The sequence below is a fragment of the Camelina sativa genome, chromosome 16, assembly GCF_000633955.1.
Source record: "Camelina sativa cultivar DH55 chromosome 16, Cs, whole genome shotgun sequence".
Lineage (NCBI taxonomy): Eukaryota > Viridiplantae > Streptophyta > Magnoliopsida > Brassicales > Brassicaceae > Camelina > Camelina sativa.
The window spans coordinates 28,645,712-28,659,366 of NC_025700.1; the positions used below are offsets into that span (position 1 = coordinate 28,645,712).

Consider the following 13,655-nt stretch of genomic DNA (forward strand, 5'->3'; position numbering starts at 1 on the left):
TTTGGGGCATTAGAAAGTAATTACCAGAAAAGAAACATAACAGGCTTACGATGAACCTTATGAATGTCTTAAGAAAGCATTTCCAAGAAGCTTTTGTCCTATCTCCCATCAAACAACATATTTGTGACCAAGCCAAAAGTTGAAGCATCTCCAACAAACCCGCAACTCCTCATTTCTCTGATGAGTTCCGCTGATGCTGCTTTGTCACCATCTCTAAGATGCGCCCTAATAAGCGTATTATAAGTACCGCTATTTGGAAGAGGTCCGTCTTCTTTCATTTTATTGAACAAGGCACCTGCTTCCTCCTTTAAACCTTTCCTACAAAATCCTGAGATCATTGTGTTGTAGGTTATAACATCAGGTTTCACTCCTTGAAGGCTGAGGGTACAAAATAGATCCCACCCATCTTCCACCTTCCCAGCCTTGCACATACCTTCAATCATAATATTAAATGTGACGATATTAAGTTCCAGTTTACTCTTTTGCATATACTCGAATACCACCAATGCTTTCTCTAGCTTCCTATGATTACAAAGTCCAACTAACAAAATGTTGTATGTCATGATATTGGGAGGCACACCATCATTATTCATCTGTTTAAATACCAATTGGGCCTTTTCACAATCATTAGCTTGAAAAAATCCTTGGATAAGAGTGGTGTAAGTGACTGTGTTGCCAACCAACCCTCTCTGAGACATCTCACGGAAGACTTCCATAGCATCATCTATCCTTTTACACTTGCAAAATCCCTTTATAAGAGTATTATATGTCACTATGTTTGGGAGGCAATCCTTGCTAACCATGAGCTCAAACATTTGCTTAGCCTCGTTTAGACGATCGTGCATGCAAAACCCGTTGATCAATGAACTGAACGTGTAAATAGTAGGATCTATAGACCTTTTGATCATCTCTTCGTACAATTTATCAGCTTCTAAGCTTCCCTTCTTTCACAAACGCATCAATCAATGCGCTGAAAGTGACTACATTTGGGTTGATTTTCCTCTCAATCATATCTCTAAGTAGTTGAGAGGCATCATTCCATCTTCCGTAATTACAAAGGCAACTTATAAGGCAGTTGTAGGTAACAACATTGGCTCTAATTCCTTTGGTCTCCATTTCGTTGAATAGGTCGAGTGCATCATTCACATGTCTGTATTTGCAGAGACTATCAATGATTGTGTTGTAGATCACAACGTCAACCTCTATTTTCCCATTCTCCATCTTCTTGAGAAGATTTAAAGCCAAATCAATGTCACCTCTCTTACATAATCCATTTACTACCACACCGTAAGTAACCAGATTTGGTTGACAACCTTTTACAACCATTCGGTCAACTAAAGCCACGGCTTCTGAAGCTTTGTTGTGGAGAAAAAGCCCATGAATCAGAGTTGTAAATGTAACAGTATTAGGTTAATATCCCATTTCCACCATCTGATCAACCAAAGCTATGGCATCCGAAATCCGTTTACCATGACAGAAACCATTGACAAGAGAAGAAAGCGTGACAACGCTAGGCTCATAGCCGAGTTTCATCATCTTTCCCAGAAGAGCTAAACCAAGAGAGATTTGAGAGCGGCGACAAAAACAGTTAATCAAAATGCTATAAGTATAGTGATTATGAGAAATTCCCAACTTCTGCATCTGCTCCCCAAAGGAGATGACAACATCATACTTGTTCATTTTGGCAATGGCACTCAACAATTTACTAAACTCGATAATTGAAGGCAAAGGACGAGACTGTACCATCTCACCGAACAGATCAATTGCATCGTCTAGCTTTAAATCACTTCTACTCAATTTCTCTCTGAAATCAGAAAAAGATCGAACCCAGTAAAGGAGAAACGAGGGAGAAGCAGTACCATTCTTACCTTTCCTCAGAACAAATCTCGTCGCCGTCAATCCAATCGCAAATCTCATAGTTTCGATAAGGAGAGAGTGACTGCTTTTTCGATTTTTTTTGTTGTTGACGGCACAGATATCATCTCCGATTTTAATAACCGACCGGTTCACTCTGACTACTCTGGTACGGTTTGGTTTATTTTGTTCACAATCACAAAGTACGTTTGCCTTATGAAGGAAAAGTAAAGATAAAACAAACAATTAAACCTATAACATCATCTGAACTCTATAATCGTACTCGTTTGATGTAACATGTTGTCATGATAGGAGCTTCTCAAGAAGATGATTTTTGTCTCGACAAGACAACAATTGTTTCCATCAATTCTTGTTTGTAACTTAGCAAGAAAGTGACAATTAGAATCAGTCGTATTTTAGAATGATCAGACATTGCAACAACTGTTTTAAGAAAGCATATCGAGGAAGCTTTTGTCCAATCTTCCATCATGTAACATATTAGTCACCAAGCCAAAGGTCGAAGCATCTCCAGCAAACCGGCAACTTCTCATTTCGTTGATGAGTTCTGCTGATGCAGCTTTTTCACATCTCTTAGATGTGCCCTGATCAGCATATTATATGTACCACTATCTGGGAGAGGCCCATCTTCTTTCGTTTTTCTAAACAAGGCATCCGCTTCTTGCATCAAGTGTTTCCTACATAATCCTGAGATCATTGTAGTGTAGGTTACAACATTAGGCTTCAATCTCTTAAGGCCGAGGTTACAAAATAAATCCCACGCTTCTCCCACCTTACCAGCCTTGCACATCCCATCAATCATAGCATTATATGTAAAAATATCAATTTCAATTTCACTCTTTTGCATGTCCTTAAATATGACCAATGCTTTCTCTAGTTTCCCGTTATTACAGAGCCCATCTAATAATATGTTGTACGTCATAATACTGGCAGACACACCATCAGAAACCATCTGTCTGAATACCATTTGGGCAGAATCACAGTCGCCATTTTGAAAAAACCCTTGGATAAGTGTGGTGTAAGCAACAGTGTCGCCCATCACTCCTCTCTGAGACATCTCACGGAAGAGTTCCATGCCTTCTTCTACTCTCTTGCACTTGCAAAATCCCTTTATAAGAGTAGAATAAGTCACTACGTCTGGCAGACAATCTTTGCTAACCATGAAAGCAAACATATCCTTAGCCTTCTTGAGGCGATTGTGCATGCAAAACCCATTGATCAACGAATTGTAAGTGAAAATATTGGGATCTATAGACCTTTGGATCATCTCCTTGTACAACCTTTCAGCCTCTAAAAGCTTCCCCTCTTTCGCAAACGCATCTATCAATGCACTGAAAGTAACTACATTGGGGTTGATTTTCCTCTCAATCATATCGCTTAGGAGTCTAGCAGATTCATCCCATCTTGCGTAATTACAAAGGCAACTAATGAGGGAGTTGTAGGTAAAAACATCCGGTCTGATTCCTTTGATCTCCATTTCATTGAATAGGTCGAGTGCATCATTCACATGTTTGTATTTGCAAAGAGCATCGATGATTGTGTTGTAGATCACAACGTCAGCCTCTATTTTCCCTTTCTCCATCTTCTTAAGCAGATTTAAAGCCAAATCGGTATCACCTCTCTTACATATACCGTTTACTACCACACCGTATGTTACCAGGTCCGGTTGACACCCTTTCTCAGCCATTCGGTCAACTAAAGCCACAGCTTCGGAAGCTTTGTTGTGGAGAAAAAGACCATGGATAAGAGTTGTAAATGTCACCGTATCAGGTTTATATCCCATTGCCACCATCTGATCAACCAAAGCTATGGCATCAGAAATCCTCTTACTGTGACAGAAACCATTGAGAAGAGAAGAAAGCGTGACAACATCGGGCTCATAACCGAGTTTCATCATCTTCCCAAGAACAGCTAAAGCAAGAGAGAGTTGAGAAGAGTGGCAGAAACAGTTTACGAAAATACTGTAAGTAAAGAGATCATGTGAAATTCCCAGATTTTGCATCTTCTCCCCCAGGGAGATGACAACATCAAACTTCTTCATCTTAGCAATAACACTCAACAGTTTGCTGAATTCAACAATGGAAGGTAAAGGACGAGACTGTACCATGTCACCGAACAATCCAATTGCATCATCTAGCTTTAAATCACTCAGCCTATTTCTACTCAATTTCTCTCTGTAATCACCACTAGCACTAGCGAAAGCTCGTCGTCCGTAGCAATGAATAAAGGAAGAAGGAGCGGTTCGAGGATTACCTTTCCACTGGAGATTCCGGCGAACAAATCTCTTCGCCGTCGATGAAATCGATCTCTCCATCTTATCGATTTGAGAAGACTTCTTTACTCACTCCTCCCACTCACAACTCTCTGCAAATCGTAAAAAAACCCTACACGGAGAGGAGAGATATGCAAACCGGTGGAGTTCTGGTTTAGAACTTATTACTAAACCAATTTTGATCAAACCGGTTTATAAATAAGCTTTGGAGTAAATTGGTGATGGCTGTTATTTTACTACCTGTGTCTTGAAATTTATAGCAAAGGGATTATTCTGACTTGATTAGAGAATTTTAATTTGTAGATAATATCAATCAGTATTATTGAGAGAGATAGAAAAAAGAAAGAAAATAGAAACCATGGTTAAATAAATCTAGAAGTTTTTTTGCCTAATGGTTTTACCAAAAGTTGATTAATAATACTTTTACAGTTTGTAGTATATGGTAGATGTACTAGAACCAGAAAGAATTGTCACTCGTAGAATCGTTTATGTAATAATTCTCATAATTTGTATTAAATAATAAATCAAAACGATAAAAAAACAAAGCTGAAGTATCTAAATTTATCATTAGTAACCAAAATAAATTATGACACTTTCAATTTTTCATTAAGTAAATTAGAAAATATATCAATTCGCATCTAATTACCTATATAAACGATTTTCCTTCTAATTGGCTCATTTGAACTGATATTGTAATTTGTTGACAAAGAAAAAAAAATATTTATACTTATAGCTAGGTCAATTAGTTAAAGACTATGGAGAATATACTTATTTATCTTCTGAGTATGTTTTTCTAGGTCAAGTCCTTCAAAGTTCCTTGGGTATCTATCACATAAATTCTCAGCAGATAGCTGATAGCGTTTACCCGAACCTGTTCGGGAGGCATGCAATCATACACTTTCAGGAAGAGTTCGGCGTTATTCACACTAGGAGGAGTGTTGATAACTGGGCAGTCCGACAGTGGCGTGAAGACATTCCTCCCGAAGAGGTCGAGACAGAGTGTGAAATTTGTTTGGAAGATACCACTGTAGCTCCCGCTGAATATCTGACCGGATTTCATCCTTGTAACCACGTCCTCCACAAGGCTTGTGTGTATAATTACATAAGGACCCTTGTTGAAGTTAGGTGTCCTATGTGCCAACAAATTCTTTGAGGAGGACGTAGTGATAATGTGTTTGTTTTAGGGGGTGTTATTCAACATTGTATTATAAATAAGCTTTGGAGTAAATTGGTGATGACTGTTATTTTACTACTTGTGTCTTGAAATTGGAATTGAATTAAAAGCAAAGGGATTATTCTGACTTGATTAGAGAATTTTAATTTGTAGATTATATCAATCAGTATTATTGAGAGAGATAGAAAAAGAAAGAAAATACAAACCATGGTTAAATAAAATCTAGAAGTTTTTGCCTAATGGTCTTACCAAAAGTTGATTAATAATACTTTTACAGTTTGTAGTATGTGGTAGATATACTAGGATCAGAAAATTTTTGTTAGTGGTAGTATCATTTATGTAACAATTCTCATAATTTGTATTAAAAAATAAATCAAAATAATAATAAAAAACAAAGCTTTAAGTATCTAAATTTATCATGAGTAACCAAAATAAATTATGACACTTTCAACTTTTCATTAAGCAAATTAGGAAAAATATCAATTCGCATCTAATTACCTATATAAACGATTTTCCTTCTAATTTGCTCATTTGAACTGATCTTGTACTTTGTTGACAAAAAAAAATATATATTTATACTTATTAGCTAGGTCAATTAGTCAAAGACTCTATATAGAATATACTTACTTATCTCCTGTTTTTCTAGGTTAAGTCCTTCAAAGTTCTTTGGGTATTCAATTATCACTCTTTGAGTTGACACTAGGATTTTGGTTATATGTATCACATAAATTTGTCTTTTGGTTGGTTCCCTTAAATATACTATCTTGTTTCTTAGGAGGACAAGCCAAAACTCTTATGTTTGTCCAAGTTAATCTTGATGGAGACTCATATGCTGAGACCGTAAGCACATTGAAATTCGCGGAAAGGGTTTTTGGTGTGGAGCTAGGCGCTGCAAAAAGTAATAAAGAGGGTCGAGATGTAAGACAACTCACGGAACAGGTTTGTATCTTCTTTCTTTTCTATCTCTCTCAAGATTAAAATGAAGTAAATGCTTGCTTATAATACACACTAAATAATACTGATAGATGTAATCAATCAGTATTATTTGTTGGCATACATTCTCTAAATAGCCTCCATCCAACAATGCTTCAACACCACTATGTCCCTCGAGAGATGTCACTTAAGTTAGTCCCATTCTCGTCTTACCTTATGAACCAAAAGTGTTTTGTATGTGTGAGATTATATTTGTTTTTGAAGTGTTTTAATATTACAAAAGAATGATGGTATTAATGAGACGACTACATAAAATGCCAACCAGAGTAGGTCTTTTATTTTGTTTCACAACCTAAGTTGTCTTTGTAATTAGTACTATATATTATGATCACTTTTAACTTAATTATCGATTCTTTTTGTTCAAATTGGCGCACGAGGGGTGGACGTGGAACCATCGAGGATGGGCTATATTGCTTTGGAAGTTTATCTAGGTATAGTGAAAATGTCCAAAACCTATATAATGTATAAAGCTAATGATTCATATGTGAACTTTCACACATACCGGCTTTTTTTGTTGCCTTTACGCTTTCTAGTCAAAGTGGGTCAACCACAACAAATGTTAGAAGACTTATACAGTATATCAGTTAACTAAACGGCATCTCTCCCTCTATACTTAGAAAAATTCAGCGCATTCCCACACAAAGAAAAAGAACAGAACTTTCATGTTTGGAAATATATTACTCTACCAGTTGCAAAAAATTTAATCAACATGATGGCACAAATTCTGGTTGTTAATCCACATAATACTAAAAATATAATGGTCAAAATAAAGGATTGATTATAAGATTTTACAGTTTTTATGTATATAATCGCATATTTTTACCAATTTTATGAAAAAAAATGATTTGTTATTCTTTCATTTTTGTGGTAAAACCGAAAGCAGAAACTGATTAGAAGCGTGTGGGCTCAATATGTAATAGCCTAATTAGCCTAAGCACACGCACAGACAAGTCCACGTACACCACGTGGCGAAAAGCATAACATACTCCAAAGGTTTACTTACATTCACATGGGAAACTTCCCCTGAGTCACACGCCTTTGCTTGAACTATAGTTTACAAACACAACTCTGGACCTCTTTCTTACTTCTATAATTATACGAAACTCTTCAAAAAAGTCTATTAATTCCAAATGCTCTTGTTTCTTTTTGGCTCCTAAAGTCCTAACTCGTAATGATGAAGAGTTAAGATTTGTGATCTCTCAGTTGATTCAGACTCAGCAGCGTTTCGGCGTTTTGGTTAACAAGTTTGTATAGAACACTTCAAGTACATGTTGACATTTTTTAGTTCAGCATGTTGTAATAGTGAACGAACAAACTATCTTATCTCCAATGACCTAGGCACGTTGATTTTAAACTATAAAAAGAAAGATAACATTGAGGTAAGCGCCGCTTATCTTAAAGAAGTAAAAGTTATGATTGAGGAGGTAGCTAGGTGTAAACAAGTAAACAATTAAAAAAAAATAACTTCTAAACAAGATATATACAATATGAAAAAAAAAAAAAAACACATTCGGTAATTTGTTAGCAAATAAGCTTATTATTATTATTTAATTATTATTTCCCTTAGCAAGAAAAAAAGTTTACAACTTTTTAATAACTCAAAATGTAATTTCATTTTCTCAGGGATGGATAATACAAATTTTTTCTTCTTCTTCGTCTCTTCTTTTTTTTTTTCACTAAACCTGTAACCACTACCTATTTTTAAAAAAAATATTTACATCCATCTCCCACCAAACCCAATTATAAAATACAAAAAGACTAGAAAATAATTTAAAATAATTAATATATATATTCCCTCTCATGAGATGATGATTCATCATCAACAAGTTGAGAAGCAGCTCCACTAGATTCAGACCAAAGTCTTTGGTTAAACTCAAGTTGAAGATGATCGGGTATAAACTGCGTTCGACAAAGCGGACACGTCATCTGATTGTAACCCATCATCCAACGGTCCAAACATCCCCGGTGAAATATATGTCTACAGTTCGTCAGCCGTCGGATCTCGTCTTCGTTCTCGAAATCGTAGAGACACACCGCGCAGCATTCGGATTCGGGTCGGTTTAGATCCGAGAATTTAACAACCGGCAACATCTCTCCGGCTAGTATCGCTGCTGACTCCGGTTTGGTTAAGGTCGGTGGTGGTGGGTCGGGCCATGAGGTTGAGAGTGGTTCAGGTTCCAAGAAGTCAGGTAGACCAATGACTTTGAACATTGTGGAGATGAGTTTACGGATCAGACCTAAGAAAGAGAGCAAGTAAAGAAAGATTTTTGGGAGAAGGAGCTCGGAGTAACCCACCGGAAAACCCATTGCCTCGCCGTTAGAGAGAGATATGTTAACTGAGAGAGGAGAGAGAGAGAGAGAGAGAGAGAGAGTTTGGATTGTGATGATAAGATGGGGGAAGTGGGATTTATATATATAGTTTAGATGTGATTAGTTACTTAATGAATGCATTATTAATTTAATATTCAATAAGGTCCACTTATTTGCGTGTTTTTCTTTGGTATTTTGATTCTTTTTAATAATTGTTCTAGATGAAGGATATAGCCAGGAATGTGGTGGTGATGTTTCTTTAGGTTTTATAATTATATAGAGGCTAATTGATTTCTCTTTTTATTCCTATATATAATTAAATTTTGATCATTTTGTTGTGTCCATTTATTTTAGAAAACATCATTTTCATATTTCCATTTACGTTGGACTTTAGCATAAAAATAACTAAATGTAACTTCCATTTGATTTTAACCTTTTTTACAGTTCTATTAAGCGAAGAAAGGTTTTAGAAAGGAAAAAAAGAAACACGTATTCATGAAAGTAATTAAAAAGAGAGTTCAATTCTGTGACAAATACAGTATAAAGTAATATGGTAGAGGTACAGAAATGTAATATCTTATCACCCCATGAATATATACGCATAACTAATATAGTAAAAAATGGTTGCACAAAAAAAAAAAACTAATATAGTAAAAAACAAAAACTCATACCTATATACGGTTAAGGGTTCAAATTTTCCATGCGGTTTTAATTATGATGTCAGCTATTGTAACTATTTTGAATGACAAAGATGTAAGAACTTTTCTAAATAGTCCCAAAGATTATTCTAGAATTTGGTTCAATATCTTCCGATTATTAAAAAAAACGAGTTTTGAATCTGTCACTCCATTTTAAGAATTTGATCTTTACGTATAACCCAAACTAGTCAGATTCGTAAATTATTAGTATAAAAATAGTCCGACACACGACAAGTAATCGAGGTGGAGAGACAGATAGTTAGGTTCATTTCATTTCATTTTGTCTGTTACCTCTATTGAACTATGCTATAGGCCAAAATGTCTATATACACACATTTTGTGTAGATCTATTTTTAATGTTTTGTAAGAGGAACTTTTTGTTGCTTGATTCTTGTTTCACGTGAATGTAAATTATAAAGTATTCTATAAAATTACACCAGAACTCTTTTTAATTGGCTGTTACGTGTTAGTTTAAGAAAATTGAAACAAAACGAAATTGTAATTATTAAACTCAGTTTATTGGATACCACAGTGATGATACTTACGATGATTGACAGAATCTAAATTCAATTCCAAATTATGTTTGTATCTTAAAACGACCGGTTGAGCTATCATCAATCTGTGTACATCGTCATATTTTTTTGACAAATGATTATGGACCTCAAATTAATTACGTAGAAAAGTATTTATAGCTCTTCAATTTCGTTTTTGATTCTGTTATTCTAATACTTCTAGAATACAATATTTAGAGGATCTATTTCTAGAGGAAGAGAGAGAGAGAGAGAGAGAGAGAGAGAGAGAGAGAGAGAGAGAGAGAGAGAGAGAGAGAGAGAGAGAGAGAGAGAGAGAGAGAGAGAGAGAGAGAGAGAGAGAGAGAGAGAGAGAGAGAGAGAGAGAGAGAGAGAGAGAGAGAGAGAGAGAGAGAGAGAGAGAGAGAGAGAGAGAGAGAGAGAGAGAGAGAGAGAGAGAGAGAGAGAGAGAGAGAGAGAGAGAGAGAGAGAGAGAGAGAGAGAGAGAGAGAGAGAGAGAGAGAGAGAGAGAGAGAGAGAGAGAGAGAGAGAGAGAGAGAGAGAGAGAGAGAGAGAGAGAGAGAGAGAGAGAGAGAGAGAGAGAGAGAGAGAGAGAGAGAGAGAGAGAGAGAGAGAGAGAGAGAGAGAGAGAGAGAGAGAGAGAGAGAGAGAGAGAGAGAGAGAGAGAGAGAGAGAGAGAGAGAGAGAGAGAGAGAGAGAGAGAGAGAGAGAGAGAGAGAGAGAGAGAGAGAGAGAGAGAGAGAGAGAGAGAGAGAGAGAGAGAGAGAGAGAGAGAGAGAGAGAGAGAGAGAGAGAGAGAGAGAGAGAGAGAGAGAGAGAGAGAGAGAGAGAGAGAGAGAGAGAGAGAGAGAGAGAGAGAGAGAGAGAGAGAGAGAGAGAGAGAGAGANCTATAACTATACATTAACATACATATAATAGGGCAGTTCATATACATATATAATATCACATATCAGTTAAGGATTTTTATATATGCAAATTTGTTTATGCATCTACGTAAATTTAAGTAGATCAAGTTTATCACAAAACTCATGTATATACATGTGAGTAATATATACATATTGGAAACAAGGGTTAGGGAATAATTAAATAGTCTACTCACTGTTCATTTTTGGCGTTACTAGAGAGTAGAGATATATTAACAGATAGGCCAGCTAAATCCAGCCAAGATTAAATCCTTTTTGTCTGGGCAATCTCTTAATATAACAAGTTAACAACCAAATCAGTTTTAAGAAGAACTTTGGAAAAACTAATTATTATTTTAATCAAATAATTGAAGAGAGAAAACTACTCTATTTTTGTATAATTTGGTAAAAGTGTATTACTTAAGAGCAATGATAATTAAAAAAAATAGTGTAAGCAGTTTTTTACTGTAGCAACTTGTATGGGAGGGAGGATCCTATATAATGATTTAAATTAATTTTCATTGATTTTGAAGAGAATAATTGGTACCACTGAAAATTTTGTGACTGAATCTCCAAATTCTCTCACACATTTCTATTTTTTTTTTACTTTCTATTATGTATACCTTTCTTTTTAATATATTTGACTCCTGATAAATGTTTTTTAAAGATTTGCCACTACTTAGAAGCATAAATAAAGATTTGATGGTAAATAACACTTTGAAAAAATATAACGGGATAAAACTTAAAATTTAATACGAAACCATGCTATTTTTAAGGGTTAATCTCAGTTTCATTTTTGTGGTCTTCCCCAACATGCTATTTTTTTTCTTTATATAATAATGAGAGCACATTTATCATTTAAATGTAAATAAAATTTGTATCAAAAGTACCTATCCTTTTCCCAATAAAATTCAATACAGTATAAATTATAAAAATTGTATAGTTGTGTTTGTTCTGTACGGATTACTGTAGTGGCAGCATGTTTTTTGCTTTAGTTATTCTTTGCAGGATTTAAATTATTAAAAGAAAGAGCTGCAATGAAAGAAAAAATATTACAGGAAATGGGTAGCTTTAAGTTTAAAAAGTAGAGTTAAAACATCTTTAACTTGAAACTTGTCTGCTAATTCAACGGAAAACTACAAAATTCATTCCAGTTTTGCATGTCAGACACTGTCGTTTTGTCAGTAATCGACCAACTAATCACTCTCATTATTTTAAACATCCAGCTAAACCATAATTAGTAATATACTATGCGTCTTTCTATATATCAACTTTTATACAATACAACCAATTCCAGATTTAATAAACCAAAATTTCTTTTAAAAAGAACTTCTTCAAATTTTAAATTATATTCTATTTTGTGTTCAGACTGATTCTGAAAACCCCTAATTTTATAAGCTACGACTACGAAATTTAAAATAAAATTGAGGTCTAATTTTAAAAAGATAAAAATATGAACAAAACACACTATGTTAATGATTGGTCATGAAGACTGACTTGGACCACGAGGCCTTTTCTTTTTTCCTTTGGGTTAGAAATAAAATTATCATTATTTACGCTTTCTAGTATTTTTTAAAAAATATGGATCGTCTCTAACAATTTATTTATACAAAAACATATTTTTTATTATCCGTATATGTCAGACCGTACACTTTGCCTGTGTGGACACACGATATATGTTTGGCTCGGCACACTACTCGTACATCTAAATATTAGTAATTCAAAGTTTCAAACATTGACCAACAACGAAAAAATAAAAATAAAAAAATCCGAAAAATACAATAAAACGTTTATGAAATTGTTTACAAAAGCTTATGAAATTGTTTTTATAAATGAAAACGTTTAACCATTACTCCATTAGATGGAAATGGAATGATAATTTATCTATTTATCAAATAACAAGTATTTGTTTACACAGATCGGTCGCAGTTCGCAAACAACACAAGTTACAAACTATTGACTAGTATGATAAAATATGGTTAGTTCTAGTCTTCTAGATGTGTTCAAAGTTCAAACACAGTCACCTATTAGTATTTTTAAAAATAAAATTCTGAGTCGGGACTTTAATTTATAGTTTTATATTTCAAGTAAGATAATAACAAGATAGACAGTAAAAGATCTAAAATAAGAAAAGAAAAATGAAAATAGTACAAAGACAGCTAATACAAGAGCAGCGAATCTATTGTCTCCTCCTTCTCTTCTAGCAGGCAAACTAACGTGCCTTCCATTCACCTCCCTCTCTTTTTACACTTTTTTTCTTTCTTTCAATTCTTGATAAGTATATATACTATATACTTATTAGGTACGAGATTAGTCTGTTTCATGTCTTACAACAAGACTTATTATAACTGAACTATATCATTGCATCAAGGCAAACAATATGTAAAAGTGTAACTAACAATGGCAATAAAAGAAAGTATAACAGTGTAACATCTAGTAAAAAAATTGTAACTAACCAAAGAGGTTGGAATTTTTTTTGTTTATTGAAAACATTTGAGTAAGACTTTTATGGCATTCATTAATATTTATAAGATATTTTGTTGTCAACTATTACTATAGTATAATATTTAAACATACATCTATTACTTTAGTTAATTCTTTAATATACATTTAGTTCTTTTTTTGTATTACTATAAGATATCTATGTCTATATAGTTGATATAGGTTTTAGTGGAATCGATTATCTGAACTGGCTATGTCTACGCAAAGTGACAAATTACTTTTTCAATTAAACCCATATTCTTATCGCCCACCAAACATGTAATTTCTTATTTTTTTTTTTAAAAAAATATGACCTGAACAAATATATTTTTTAATATGTAATGTTGGTTGTTAATTTTACCTGTGTCCTTAAGAAAAAAAAAAGCTGCATTACTTGTCTTTTTTTTTTTTTTTTTTTTTTT

The 13,655-nt window shown here is 34.3% G+C and overlaps 1 protein-coding gene and 2 pseudogenes across 1 annotated transcript; all 3 read right to left on the reverse strand.

Annotated features, from left to right (window-relative positions):
- LOC104754167 lies at nucleotides 69-1,779 on the reverse strand (annotated as a pseudogene).
- LOC104754168 lies at nucleotides 2,301-4,186 on the reverse strand (annotated as a pseudogene).
- On the reverse strand, nucleotides 7,899-8,701 carry LOC104753052 (E3 ubiquitin-protein ligase RHA1B-like). Its single transcript, XM_010475328.2, has one exon. The coding sequence runs from the start codon at nucleotides 8,616-8,618 to the stop codon at nucleotides 8,091-8,093; it is 528 nt and encodes a 175-aa protein (XP_010473630.1). The 5' UTR covers nucleotides 8,619-8,701; the 3' UTR covers nucleotides 7,899-8,090.

Excerpts from the sequence above, each read along its gene's own strand:
- LOC104753052 (XM_010475328.2), bottom strand. The coding sequence starts at position 8,618 with ATGGGTTTTCCGGTGGGTTACTCCGAGCTCCTTCTCCCAAAAATCTTT.